At 37.2% G+C, this 14,525-nt stretch overlaps 1 protein-coding gene across 7 annotated transcripts in view; it reads left to right on the forward strand.

The window, feature by feature from the left end:
- The window catches only part of NEDD4 (NEDD4 E3 ubiquitin protein ligase), a 51,163-nt gene that overhangs the window by 33,124 nt on the left and 3,514 nt on the right, over positions 1–14,525 (forward strand). For all 7 annotated transcript variants that reach the window (XM_038146860.1, XM_038146861.1, XM_038146864.1 and 4 more), the window contains 19 exons: positions 374–543; positions 1,093–1,210; positions 1,337–1,504; positions 3,250–3,315; positions 3,905–4,024; positions 4,427–4,633; positions 5,748–5,825; positions 6,074–6,128; positions 6,218–6,276; positions 7,126–7,191; positions 8,421–8,650; positions 9,203–9,324; positions 9,423–9,493; positions 10,964–11,059; positions 12,082–12,155; positions 12,309–12,369; positions 12,934–12,993; positions 13,091–13,198; positions 13,794–13,890. In XM_038146860.1, coding sequence (XP_038002788.1) covers positions 374–543; positions 1,093–1,210; positions 1,337–1,504; positions 3,250–3,315; positions 3,905–4,024; positions 4,427–4,633; positions 5,748–5,825; positions 6,074–6,128; positions 6,218–6,276; positions 7,126–7,191; positions 8,421–8,650; positions 9,203–9,324; positions 9,423–9,493; positions 10,964–11,059; positions 12,082–12,155; positions 12,309–12,369; positions 12,934–12,993; positions 13,091–13,198; positions 13,794–13,890 — 2,026 coding nt within the window. The remainder of the gene's footprint in view (positions 1–373; positions 544–1,092; positions 1,211–1,336; positions 1,505–3,249; positions 3,316–3,904; positions 4,025–4,426; positions 4,634–5,747; positions 5,826–6,073; positions 6,129–6,217; positions 6,277–7,125; positions 7,192–8,420; positions 8,651–9,202; positions 9,325–9,422; positions 9,494–10,963; positions 11,060–12,081; positions 12,156–12,308; positions 12,370–12,933; positions 12,994–13,090; positions 13,199–13,793; positions 13,891–14,525) is intronic.

The following is a 14,525-nucleotide window of genomic DNA, read 5'->3' on the forward strand; positions in this document are numbered from 1 at the left end:
TTCTATTCAGCATTACCAGCTTTGCTGTAATTAAACTTTGTTACAGAAGGGTGTGTTCACCTGCCTCGTACATTTGCAGTGTATGTGCTAAATGACAATATTTTAAGCTTTTAATATATTATTTGAATGTTTATTTTCCTGGAATTAACAATTTCTGGTACTAATATATTTAATGATCTTGAGTTAAAAATAAGATTTCTTGCATGCATAATATGCCCTGTCATTTTTTAGAAATAAACACACTAAAACCAGAGTCAAGTTTTCTGGTTTAAGATGAACTGCAACTACACCTTAAAAGGGGGAGTGGCTTGAAAAATTAAGATATATTTTTCAACTTCTATAGTATTAAAGGGAGTTATATTATGTCTTTCAGCCTGGGTGGATTATATTGGACCAACCAGAGGCTGCTAGCCAGCCTCAACAGCAGCAGCAGGAATCTCCTCCACTGCCTTCAGGCTGGGAAGAAAGACAAGACATCCTCGGCAGGACCTACTATGTCAATCATGAATTCAGAAGAACACAGTGGAAAAGACCAACTGCACAGTAAGTCTTGTAGCCTGCAAATTCCAAGTTTTATATTAGCTAGTGTAATTCACCCTAGTTACATTGAAAGCAAGGAGGAATAAAAAGTGAAGAGCTTGAACATTAGTAGAGCTTTCCCTCACTTCACTTGGAAACCTTCATGCAGTGGTCACTGGCTAGTGATCATTTTGACTGTACTGTGCTCTGGAAGTATGTGTTCAAATAGAAAGTGGTTGCAGTTGAAGAGATAACAACTAGAGGAATGGAAATGAAATAGTTTTTCAGTTTTCAGCCTGGCTTTTTCCTCCCATATGGGACTCTGTTAAATTGTTTGCCTTAATTTTTTTGGTTCCCCTGCCCCGAAATGCTACCTGGTTCTTCAGCTTACACTTCACATTGACATGAATCCTTATTCATCTTAAACAGTTTACATTAATTTGAATAGTCTGGACTGTTTCTTTTTCTTCTGCCAAAATGACTGTGATGTATGTTTTTGCTGTTAGCCTGGCTTACTGTTGAAAGATAAACTCTGGCTGCTGTTAGCTGACTTCTCCCACTCTGCCCCACCAGGGACAGTGTGGCTGTTGCAGATCTTGGCAGTGTGCAGCTGGAGGCCCAGCACGTGTTCACTCACCGGCGACAGATATCAGAGGATACAGAGAACACTGACAACAGAGATTCCCCTGAGGTAAAACAAGAAATCTCAACATGTTTCTGAAATGCAAGTGGTGTTTTTAATCTAGCCTACTCAAAAAGCTTGTTGCAACTTGGAATTACTTTTTAAAAATGTTTTCCCTTTGTTTTCCTTTTAAAGAGCTGGGAAATTATAACTGAAGATGAGGCAACAATGTACAGCAGTCAGAATGTTCAAATACCTCTCTCGCAGAGTAGCTGTGATATACAGAGTCATCTTGCAGAAGAATTGAGTAACAGACTTACTACCTCTGGAAGTCCAGCTACTGGCCAGTCAACAGCCTACACTGTAAATTATTTTTCTCATTGCTCTGATAGAATTAGATCGATAAATACTTTATTTAAGAATTATATTTTTAATTTTATCTCAAATGCACAGACTTCAAGAGTAGTCTTTTTACTGTAGAATCCCATCTAAGCAAGCATTTTCTTCTCTCTGCTTTCCTTATATGGATTTCTGCCTGAGGTTAAAACAGATTTGTGTGAACTTATTTTTCAGTCTGTAAATCTACCTCTTCATCTAGTGTCGTGGGGTGCTGAAAACTACAAATGAAATATCTGTATCTTGAAAGCTTATTTCTAAGGGAGTTGTGCTATGTGAGTTACTTTTCCCATTAGAACAAGTTCTAAGATTGACCATTTTTCATTCTGGATAGTGGGTAAGGTTTTATGATTGGCTTGTGTAAACCTGCTGCTTCCTTAGCAGCAAAACAGGGAGCTTGCTCATACAGTTCCACAGCCCTTGTGCCAGCTGTGGAACTTGCCAGACCTCTGCATGAGGCTGTTCAGCTTGCTAACCCAGCAGAAAACTGCTGTCTTTTCCCCAACACTGCTTTTTTTGCAGTTTGAACAACTGAAACAGTGTGCTCGGTTGTCTGACGAATGCTACAGTAGCAGAGGGAAAACAGCAGGAACTCGTAGCCAGTGTGAAACTCGACTTTTTGGTGGTGTGGCAGCAAGCAATTAAATAAGCTCAGCTGTCCTGTGAAACCCGAGCTCCACAAACAGCCTTGTAACCTGATATGTGATGTGAGAAATCCACCGTCCATTGAGGAAAGCCTTTAGAGGTGACCCAGGCCATCTAGTCTGCTAGATTTTGGTATTGAAATAATCATTAGTTTATGTGATGTTAAGAATGCCCTTCCACATGTAAATTTGGAATTGACAACGTTTATCTGAGTTTGTACAAATGTATCACTAGTGTTGCTGGAAACAGTCAAGTGAGAGTAGCAAGACTTTACTTGATCTCTGCTCTTCAGCATTCAGTGGGTAGCAAAGAAGCTGTTATTTCAGCTTGCTTGGGTGGCCTGAGCAAAGAAAGAAGCAGATGTTCAAATTATTTGCATGAGTCAGCTAGAATGGCAGTGTTGCCTTTTTTCACCTGCATTACACCCCATCCCCCCACCAAAAAAATTTTAAAAGTTAATAATGTTTTTTTCTTTGAAGTACTTAAGTAGTATGTGGATAGGGAAAAATCCTTCCAATAGTTGTGGAAATTCTAGAGCAAAATGAAATACAGGTGCCTAATTAAGTAGCAAATGAGATCTAAATGTGGCAGGAAGGTGGACACTTAGGCAAAGTCTAGGGATTTAATTGCTCTTCTCAAACTGGTTATCTCAGACTCTCATACCTTTTCATTATTGACCTAATTTACTCTCTGGAAAGTTGTATTAGCTCTGCTCTATCACAGACTTTACTGACAACACAAAAAGTTCAATACTGTAAACTCAAGTGTACTGTAACTAATTGTAATTAATGTTTTACATGTCAAAACATCTATTGCTAGAGTATTCTGAACTTTCACAAGCCTCTATCATTCTAAGATTATACTAGACTCTGTGAACTTGATGTTTCTAGATGTTAAAACAAGAGTTTGAAAAATACGATATTAAATCATGTTTCAAAATAAATACAACACTTTGCTCAGGATGGAAACTGTAATAGCTTGAAGTGTGACAACCATTGTTGGCTGTTTGCTGCCATCCCTAAAGCTGCAGTAATAGCTAATGTGTCATTCCTCTCCACTCCTTCAAGAACCATTCCAGCAGGAGAGGTAGTCTGCAGACATACAGACTTGAAGAGCAGCCTGCACATCCAGTGGTAAGTCATTTTTCAAAAAACACAGGCTTTTAGCTGTGTTAGCTGCTGACATTTCAAATGAGATTTGGCCTTCCTTGCCGAGCAGCTGTCCTGACAAAATGGCAATTATGGGTCTAGTTCAGCTGTAAAGCTTCCACGTTTCAGCTTTGTTTAGCATTATCTTGATGCATAGCCTGCAGAAGGAAGTAGTCTTGCCCTGATGATATGAATTTCATTTTTCAAATGGTTTGTCTTACAATTGTTTACTTCTAATTAAAAGCTATACCACATTCCATTATGCTCGTATGGTGACACTGCAAACTGTGGTCTCATAGCCAGAAGTATTAGGCCGGATCAGCCTAAACTAGGTATATAAATGAATCCTTTACCATGAAGAGTTTGAATTTTGTATAAACTATCAAATAAATATCTGTTACTTCATACTATTCAGAAAGGACTCAAATACTTCTTATCTATTTTATCCAGCTCATAAAAGTCATGAACCTTCTGGAATATAGTTTTGTTGTTTTAAATTGACAGAGGAAAATCTTTTCACAGTAAGTTTCAGAGTTTCCTTAATTGTTGTTTTTCTCTTATCACTAACATTTAGTTACTGCCTACTTCATCTGGATTACCCCCAGGCTGGGAGGAACGACAAGATGAAAAAGGAAGGTCATATTATATAGATCACAACTCTAGAACCACTACCTGGATAAAACCAGTTGTACAGGTACTGCCTGTCTTCAATGTACTGATGTTTGTATTCATTGAACCTTTAAAACATCTCGTGTAATAGAAGTGGAGACAGCTTTGAAATAGAACACGCGAAAGGCGTAAACTGTAAAGTACCACATAAAATACCTGAGAGACTGCATGGAGAGTTAGCAACAGTAATGTTTATGGCAAGTCACTCTCCCTTCTGGAGAGTGGTAACTGACTGAGGAAGCTGGAAAGCTCCTGTAAACCTTCACCACAATCAGTGATTGTTAGTCTTCGGGGTTGATATCGTGAAATCCATCAGGGGCTTGCTTTATGAAACTGCTTTCATAAGTCAAGAATACGGGTTAATGGAAAAAAGATATTGCTTTACAGGGCTTTGATTTGATAGGATGTTTTTTGTCATTTACCATAGATTGCTGCAGAAACAAGTCAGGCATCAGCTGCACAAAGTATTTCTGTAGCAAGACAGCCACAAGCAACATCAAGTGATTCATCACAACAGTCTTCTCAGCAGCAGCCTGAAATGGAGCAAGGATTTCTCCCTAAAGGCTGGGAAGTTCGACATGCACCCAATGGGAGACCATTCTTTATTGACCACAATACCAAAACTACAACATGGGTAATGGAAAACTGTTCTCATGAACTAAAATTCTAGTTCCTATTGAATCAAAATTTTGCTGCTTTCAGCAAGCTTCCATATGTGTCTTTAGTGCCAAGATAGCTGTGTCTGTTCGGGAGCATGGTCAGATCATGGTGCTAATAAACCAAGGTGGGGCATTCAGTCCCTGTACAGGCCATGGAGATGGACTCCACGATCCTTGTGGGTCCCTTCCAACCCAAAATATTCAGTGTGAGTCTGAGTGATATGTAATAAAAATGCCAAGTTATAATACCTGTCATGAGTAGAAGATTATCCATTTTACTAATTGTATTGGTACTTGAAAGTTTAGCTTGGAAGGAGGAAAACAGGAATCTGCTTCGCAGATGTAAGCCCCTCCTAAATGACATTGCAGAGCTGTGGTAGCTTATAGGAGCTGTTCACAGAAATGAGCTCTGTAAACATACCTTCAACAGGAAATCCATTACCTTGAATTTATCACAGGGCACAACACAAATTCCTGTGAATGCTTAGAAGAGCAGCCCAGGTGCAAGTACCATATGGATGAGGGAGCTGTGCAGCTGCAGCTCCACAGAGGGGCACTGCACACCACTTGGCAGTGCTACTCGAGGGCTTAAGCATCTCCAGAATAAGTCAGTGTTATTGTCAGGTGAAAGGGAAAGAGAAATGCATTAAATTGATTCAAAATGGGTATTCTTTTCTCCAGGTAGATGAAAAGAACTCATATAACACAACCATCTTCATCCTAGCTCCCACAAAAAGCCCCAACCTATCAACCAAACAACAAAAAACCCCACCAAACCCAAAAAGTATAAGGTGTGTCAGAAATCGTGTGGAAAGAGTAATTCAACTCAATTACACAAAAATTGAGTTGAATGAGGGATTTATACTTATATATATGTAAATAAAATAAAGTGAAAGGTTACTAGAAGATGATTGTAAATTACTGGAGGACTGAGAATCCACAAGGATTCCTCTGGCTGCAGAATATGCAACCATTACCTAATTGGTACTAGGCATATTCTGGACAAAATCATTAATAAAGACAAAAAAAAATAAAAGCAAAAGAAAATAGTGAAAGGATTTTAACATGCTGCTTGTTTTCTTTTCAAAGGAAGATCCAAGACTGAAAATTTCTGCTCATCCAAGGAGAAAGACTTCCCTAGATCCAGTTGACCTGGGCCCATTACCAGTTAGTAAACCATTTTGTACTTGTTTTGCAGATGAAACAATTTAACAGTTTAAGTTAGCATTATTGAAATTTGCACATGAGAAAATGCAGCCTGCTTTCTTTCTATAAAAAATACTGGTTTGAATTTCAGTGTTGACAGTAGATGAGAGAGAAATGCCCACAACTGTAGATCATGTTGAACTATATGATCAGAAATTTATAATAAAAATGTAATAAAAAAGTGTAATAAAAATGTTATCTTTTTACAGCCAGGGTGGGAAGAGAGAACTCACACAGATGGAAGAATATTCTTCATAAACCACAGTATGTACAATGTAGAGTTCTTCCCTACTCATAATTTTATTTGTGAATGTTATTTGAATTAATGGAACTAATTAAAAATTTTCTTGCAGATACAAAGAGAACACAATGGGAGGATCCTCGACTGCAGAATGTGGCAATAACTGGACCAGTAAGCTTTCCTAATGTAGATTTTCATATTTTTCAGAAATATTGTTAATAGAATCCAAACAAACTCTTGTCATTTATCAGTTAGTCTAGAAAGTGAAACTTTCAGGGTGTCTGAACAACGCATTTTTATTGCTTTCTAAAAACTGTTCAGAAAGCTTTCTGGGGAAATGGTTTTTAAATGCCAGAAAGAAAAAGCAGTTTCTATAGTAGTAAGAAAGTTTCCTTATAGACTGGGGGGAGGGCTTTGAAGTGTGTGAGGAAGTGTTATTTATTTCTTGTCCACACTAGCTCAATTCATGAAGTAAATCTGAGGAAAAAAAAAAAAAGAAAAAAAAAAAAAAAAGAAAAGGGCTTAAAGAGGAATTAAATTGATTTTCAACTGAAAAATAATTATCCAGCCTCCATACTTAATCTGAAGTGTGAAATTACCAGAACTAATTGCAAAGATGGTTTGCATTATAATTATAGATGGGTTTTAGTGTTCAGCTGATATCTGTGTTTATTAATAGCCTACATATGTAAACAACCTTCCCTGTCCATGGAAAATAGAGGTGTTTGTAGCCAGGTCTCTCATGATCCAGCAGGGAAATGGACGTCACCAAAGGCATTTTGGTCACTTTGATCTGGGCCACTCAGGGATCTCAGGCAGTTACATCAGCTAATGGGGAAGTACAGCATGAATTCTGTGGATCTGATCTGAACAGAGAAGTGCTTTTCATTCCTGCTGTTTATAAATTGGAAGTTTCCCCTGGCACTCAGTAAAACATGTATTCCTGTTATCTCAGAATTTAAATGGGTTGTCTGTGTTTCACAAGACACACAAGACTTCTTTGCTTTTTTTTCCTCAAAGGCTGTGCCTTACTCCAGGGACTACAAGCGGAAGTATGAATTCTTCAGAAAGAAATTGAAGAAACAGGTTAGTAATCAGTAGGAATGCAGCAGAAGGCTATGAAACTTAGGCCCCTAAACAAGGGAAAGCAAATTTACAGGGAAGGTAAATTTACTCTCTGATCACAAATGCATTTGTCAAGTACCAGTGAGCATTTGCTGTAACAGTAGGGTTTGTGACTTTATGCACTGATGAAGACTGTAAGCAATCTAATTTAAAAAGCAGAAATTCTCAAAGGTTAAAACGTCGTGAACCTGAAAGTAAGACTGGCAACAGAAAAGTTTGGAAATCACTCATCAAGCATAGAATAGTTTTTGAAAGTCAGAATATGGAAAGTTCTCAGAATATATTTTAGTGTGTCTATGTAGAAATCTCTGCTGTCATCATGATCAGGCTGGATGACTGCAATAAATTGTTACAGCCTTAAAATCTGAAGTTTATGGATCTACCACACTCTAGTTTGAGGTGGCAGTGCCAGGTATATTTATAACATGTAGCATAAAAGACTGTAAATAGCATCTGGGCAGCAGATAACAATGAGTCTGCACAAGTTCAATCAAATTTTACATCCTTGGGAGATATTTTACGTGTGTAAATAGCCTTTGAGTTTAGATCTGTGCTTTGCCTTCTATCTGCCAAGTCTGCCTGTCCACTTTGAGCTGCGTGTAGGTTGCACACAATTATACATGCACCTTGTTTTTTGTGTTCCTAGTAAAACAAGATTGACATTCATTCAAATGTCAGTATCTTAATCTGAGAGAGCTCAGCCACACAATACAATTATGGTAGTTTAATAATGAAACACAGCTGTAGATTTTATCTTAAGTAAGAGAACAGGACACCTAGGCTCATAGAATATTGAACTAGAAGGTGAATAAGTCAGGTAAAATGGTTGCAGATAATTTTGTGTCAACTGTGAGCTGTTTTTAATCAAGTGTGTAATATGATAAATGTTCAGTGTCAGAAGAGACTCCATGCCTTGCTGCATGCGGAACAACTGCCCATATGCTGTTACTAGTAAGAACTTTAACTGTATTTTCTTAGCATGAAATAGAAGTTAGTGTCTGAAATTCTCTTTGCTAGTTGAATTGTAGGTAAACGGAGCCTCTTTTCAATCATACTGTGTTATGTTTCCAAATTATGTAAGGAAACAGTTTCTATGCCCTTTGTCTATTTTCAGAATTTGCATACTCTGCAAAACTATAAAATGCTGGGTTTTGTTTTATTATTCTTTGTTTTCATGTTCTCTTTTTTAGAGTGATATTCCAAATAGGTTTGAAATGAAAATTCATCGCACAACAATCCTTGAAGATTCTTACAGAAGAATCATAGCTGTGAAGAGAGCAGATTTTCTTAAAGCAAGACTTTGGATTGAATTTGATGGTGAAAAAGGTTTAGACTATGGAGGAGTTGCCAGGGAATGGTTCTTCCTTCTCTCTAAAGAAATGTTTAATCCTTATTATGGATTGTTTGAATATTCAGCTACGTAAGTAATACTGCTCTGGAAGATGTGAGAACTTAGGAAAAGAAATTTTATTTCTCGTACCTTCTTTAAAAATGGGGTTCCTGCTGCCCTTGTGACTGTACCAGAGGGTTTAGTTGATAATAACTGCAATAGTCTTCACCCAGTTGCTTGACAGAAGAGTAATGTGGAGACAGTATTGTGGGGTTTTTTTACAGCAGTCTGACATAAGCCATGGCATTTTTGCATGGACAAGCATGTGCTTGCAACCATCTCCTGCATACAGAAGAGGCAGTATGTAACCAGCAATGCAGAGAATGTTACTCTGCTTTGAAACGAATGGGAGTTAATCCCTTCTCTTGGGTGTATCTCTAACTTACTGAGGTAGTGCATGGTGGTTGTTTCTGATATATTAATGGTCTTCTATTATGTATTGTTTAATATTAGATATCATTGTGAAAAGCGATAACTGATTTAAGAAGTGATGTCTTTCAGATCTTCAAATGTGAGACTGGTCCAATAGTACAACATTTTTGTTTTTCTTTCTCTTCCCTGTTGCCTCCTACAACTCTTCAGGGATAACTATACTCTGCAGATCAATCCGAACTCTGGACTTTGCAATGAAGATCATCTCTCTTATTTCAAGTTTATAGGTCGTGTGGCTGGAATGGCTGTTTACCATGGCAAACTTTTGGATGGTTAGTATTTATCTTATGTAGTGTGATCTTCAGATTATTATTGCACATGTTTTGAGTCCTGAGTTGCATCTGTTAAATTTATTTCTTCTTCTTTAAAGCCTTTTTTATTCGCCCTTTTTACAAGATGATGCTCCAAAAACCAATAACACTACATGATATGGAGTCTGTGGTATGTAATTTGCTTTATCATGTTGACAAATTTAATGTTAATTTATTCTTTTTATGTGTATATACGTATATATCTATAATGACATTTTGAAGGTTGAAAATGCATGATTTAAAGATATCTTAGGCTACATCTTTTATAAGTCTGTAAGTTGTATAGGAATTAAAACTTCAATGAAAATCAAAGACCTAGACTCGGGTTCAAGTCAGTTAAGCTATATTGGAAACTGGAACCTAAACTTTCTGTGATGTTTTCTTAAAATGTTTTAGAGATTGTTAGAATGGAATATAAATACAGTCAGGATTCCTATCTTAACCTGATTTTTAAATTAGTTATTTTTCTTTGATTATAAAAATTAATAATTTTCAGGGACTGAAAATTGAGCGATACAATGTAACATTTTTAGAGGAAAGCATGTCCCTTAGACTTTGCTTGTTTGGTTGGTTCCCTGATAATGGCTATTATGTAGAATGCTCATGGACAAAGTGATTTTTATTCTGTCTTTTTAATCTGTTACTGGTTTTGCTGCCCTTTAAGATTACAGCATGTAGTTGCTATCTGTTTCTGAGTAATAGATTTATAGATGTATCCTGATTTTTTTTGTTTTGATTTGGTCTTTGTTTGGTGCTCTAGAGTGATGGAATGGTTTGGGTTGCAGGGACACCTTCCACTAGAAGGGTGTGGCACCAAGCCCTGTCCAACCTGGCCTTGAACACTTCCAGGGATGGGGCAGCCACAGCTCCTCAGGGCAACCTGTGCCAGTGACTCACCATACTCACAGGAAAGAATTTCTTAATATCCCAGCTAAATTTACCCTCCTCATCTTATCACTACACTCCCTGATAGAAAGTCTCTCACTGTCTGTTCTGTAGCTCCTGTATTGATGCTGGAAGGTGCTGGAAGGTCTGCTGGAGCCTTCTCTTCTCCAGGCTGAGCACCCCCAGCTCTCCCAGCCTGTCTCCAGAGCAGAGGTGTTCCAGCCCTCACAGCATCTTGGTGGCCTCCTCTGGACTTGCTGCAGCAGCTCCATGTCCTTATACTGGGGGTCCCAGAGCTGGGCACAGCTGAGTAGAGGGACAGAATCACCTCCCTCGACCTTCTGGTTGCACTGCTTTGGATGGAGCCAATATGTGGTTGGCTTTATCTCAATTTTCATTTCCTAAGGTTCTTTGTAGTAATGCCTGACAATAAAAGGAAGATGATTAGAGGATGAGAGACGAGAGAAGAGTCCAAAATATATTGCTTCAGATAGTGCTATACCATCTTACCACCATTTTGCTATTGGAGACATTTACATAGATTGCTGAGCAAGCAGGTTTTAAAGGTCTTCAGAGCTTTGTACAACTGCAATGTCTCTGTATCCAGTATAGGATTACCCTAGGCAGAAGTGTTCACTGGGCTGTCATGGAACCTCTTGCAGTTTATAAGGTGGCTACTTTATTTAGCATTTTCTCTTTTGTAATTTTCTCTTAGGATAGTGAATATTACAATTCTCTGAGATGGATTCTCGAAAATGATCCAACAGAACTGGACCTCAGATTTATAGTTGATGAAGAACTTTTTGGTCAGGTTAGTATGTTCATGTAATGTGGAATAGAAAAAACATGGAAGAAAATACTTGACCTGTGAAATTAGGGGATTTTATGTGTATGGTGTTAAGAAAACCCCTTCACTCACTCAGGTCTTTCCACTCATGCAGTGAGTGCATTTCAACCTGGTGTGATAAAGAACTTGGAAATAAGCAGAGCTTTAAAAAATTGCTTGTGCTTTTTGGTTGAATACTACTTGCATTGGAATGTTGCTGTTGCTGTGAAGGCAACCAAGACTAATATATCCATAGTCCATTATTTGATCAGGAGTAGAGGTTGAGTTTATATCATTGGCTGGAAAGGATGAGTTCCTTTGGAAAATGCTGGAATTGCTGGGAGATAACACGTTTCCTTTCTCTTAAGATGTACTAGAAACCTATAGAATAAACAAGTTGTTATTGCATACAAAGCTGTTTAAGATAAGTCATGTAGAAATACCACAGGTCTTAAATAAAACTTCCAAATTGCAGTTGCTGGCTAGATCTAAGGATAATAACCTTTATGGTCTTGTGTAACAGCAGTGATCCTGAGAAGAAGCAATGAAAATGTACATCCATGGTAACTGAAAAGGACATATTTGTCTTCTGAGGTTCTAGTAGTATAAGTCACTTTGTAAGAGATATTTATATTGATTCACTTACCGGGATGATTGCTGAAGTGGTTTCTGTAATCGTTTTTCCTTGAGATTTGGAATGAGGGCTGGGTCGTGGAATATGCAGTTAGAGAAGCATGCCTTACTGTGAACCTGTGTGCAGTCTTGGGTGGTGTGCTGTAGCAGGTCAGAAATAATGGAGGTTTCCCATTGCACCCTTAATAATACATCTTTTTTTTTTTTTTTAATGTACCATATTCTATTTATTAGGTGACTTGTGTGGCTGGATCTGTTTCTCATAGTTCTCAAATTCTGCAGTCTTCAAGAGTTGCATGAATTATCTAATATTAACATAGAAATTCTATTATATATTCACCTTGTTTAAGACCTCCTCTGTGCATTGCTTTTAGACTCATCAACATGAACTGAAAAGTGGTGGATCAGAAATTGTTGTCACCAACAAGAACAAGAGAGACTACATTCAGTGAGTAGTGGCTGCTGTGTGCAATGTACCTCACTGGATTGCCCTCTAGCACAGGGGCTCTGTGTTAGCTTTATTTACAAAAGGAAGTTGTTGCTTTATATATAAATCACTTTCATTTTAAATGTGGTTTTGTTTGGATTTTTTTTTTTGCAGTCTTGTAATTCAGTGGAGATTTGTGAGCCGAGTACAGAAACAAATGACAGCCTTTAAAGAGGTACAATTCTAATTACAAAATAAATTCTTCTAAGAGTTTGTTGCATCTGATAATTTTGGACACCCTGAAGACTAACTAATAATTTTGTTAGAAGTATTAGAGAACGCAGTGATACTGTTTGTAGTGTCAGCTTTGAATTATTTCAGAGTTTAAAATATTTTGGTATGTTTTTACTCTGAGGTGTTTAATTCATCTTGAAAATTTTGCTTATTTCTCAATCCTGACTGACAGCTTTAGCTGTAAACTATTTAATGACCTCTGCAGAAATTACACTTAATTATATTATATATTTGATTTAAACTAGGCAATTTACCCGTTTTTGTACCAATTGTATTACACAGATGATATTCAGACTTCCCTACTCATCAGTCAGTGTTGCACAGTCAAGATGTGAGAAATCAGTTAAAAGTACTATTACGAAACTGAGCAGTACTGGTGTCCCAACATCTGTCTTTGATATATTGCTTTGGCTGTGTTTACCAAAGCCTCTCAATATCCCTCTTCTTGACTACAAACTAATATAATGTTGCCTTGATTTTTACAAACTTCCCTCATCTTTTTTAGGGCTTTTTTGAACTAATACCACAGGATCTGATTAAAATTTTTGATGAAAATGAGCTAGAGGTAGGTGTATCATACAAAAGAGAGCAAATTATGTCAAAACTTTAGTTTACTGACTTAAACTTTGGTGTTGTTTGTTTGGTTTTTTTTATCTGTGTAGTTATTAATGTGTGGATTGGGAGATGTGGACGTGGCTGATTGGAAACTACACACAAAATACAAAAATGGCTACAACATAAACCATCAAGTAATACAGTGGTTCTGGAAGGTATCGTGAAGTTCTAATATTTTCTTATTGAAAATGTGTTCAAAAGCTGCTGCCTTTCTGCTAGTTTATAGTTTGATTCATTAAAAGGTTAGGTAAATATTATCTGACCATTAAAATTCCTGAGAAAGTAAGAAAACTAAAGATGAGATGCATGGTAAGAATTTAAATATAATACTGATGATTGCTTTTTCAAAAATATCCCTGTCTAACTGGGGTTAAAAATAATTTGTGTAGGTTTTCCTGGCATGGTTACACTAAAGAGGTGTTAAACTCTTCTGTTTAATAAATTACAGGAGTTTGGCTTCTAGTTCATAACATAAGAAACTTCAAAGAAAGTAGGGGGCCAAATCTTCAAGGGAAGCATTTTAACAGCCTGCTAAGCCAGTAACCATACTCTTGTTACAGTGCCATTAAAAAATTGTTGACTTCATAGCTTTAAGCAATAGGCAGAGAATTAGACTGTGTGTCACTAAAAACAAATGCATATGTATTTCATAGATAGTGATTTAGAGGTAGATACAATGTTGCATGAGTCTACTAGCTTAAAACCTTAATTTAAAAAGAAATCTTTAATTGTAATCATTATCATACATAGGCAGTCTTAATGATGGACTCTGAAAAGAGAATAAGATTACTTCAGTTTGTTACTGGCACATCACGTGTTCCTATGAATGGGTTTGCTGAGCTGTATGGTGAGTACTTATCTTCACAATTAAGTAACAAAGAACTCGATAGCAACATTGTCCTCATGTTTGATTTCAGACATTGTCAAATTTTTTTCAAATTTTGTTTTAAAATTTAGTACTACTGGCAGTTATAAGAAACAAAGTTAGAGAAGAGTCACTTATATCACGTTTCTATATGAGAACATGTTTTAATTCTGGGTTTGGAAGTTTTTAAATGTATAGGAGTTCTCAAATGAAAGTGGATTTTTAAAGTTCTCAAGAGCTGCAAAAATCCCTGTTTAACACATGATTGAGCTTGAAGAAAATTCTCAGTTATCCAAGATCTGATTACAAAGACATGCTGGCATCAGCAGTTAACTTCAGTTCCACAACTGCTTTTATCTGCTCACAAGCCATGGTTGTACAGATGCAGTTGTTTGTAAGGATATACTCCAAAGGGGACCACTGAAATGTCACGAGTTAAACATAAAGTCAGAAGAAAAGTACTGAACCTGCAACACTGAGACTGAGACAAGCAGAGGACAGCAGGGAGCAAATTTCAATAGCAAAGCCAGAAAAGCCACTGTGGGCAGACTGCAGGCGAGCAGATAGAGCAGCCCACAAAGAGTGGGGATGCTTGGCTTAGGGGAGGTCTGTTCTCA

This window comes from Motacilla alba, chromosome 10 (genome assembly GCF_015832195.1).
Source record: "Motacilla alba alba isolate MOTALB_02 chromosome 10, Motacilla_alba_V1.0_pri, whole genome shotgun sequence".
NCBI classification, from domain to species: domain Eukaryota; kingdom Metazoa; phylum Chordata; class Aves; order Passeriformes; family Motacillidae; genus Motacilla; species Motacilla alba.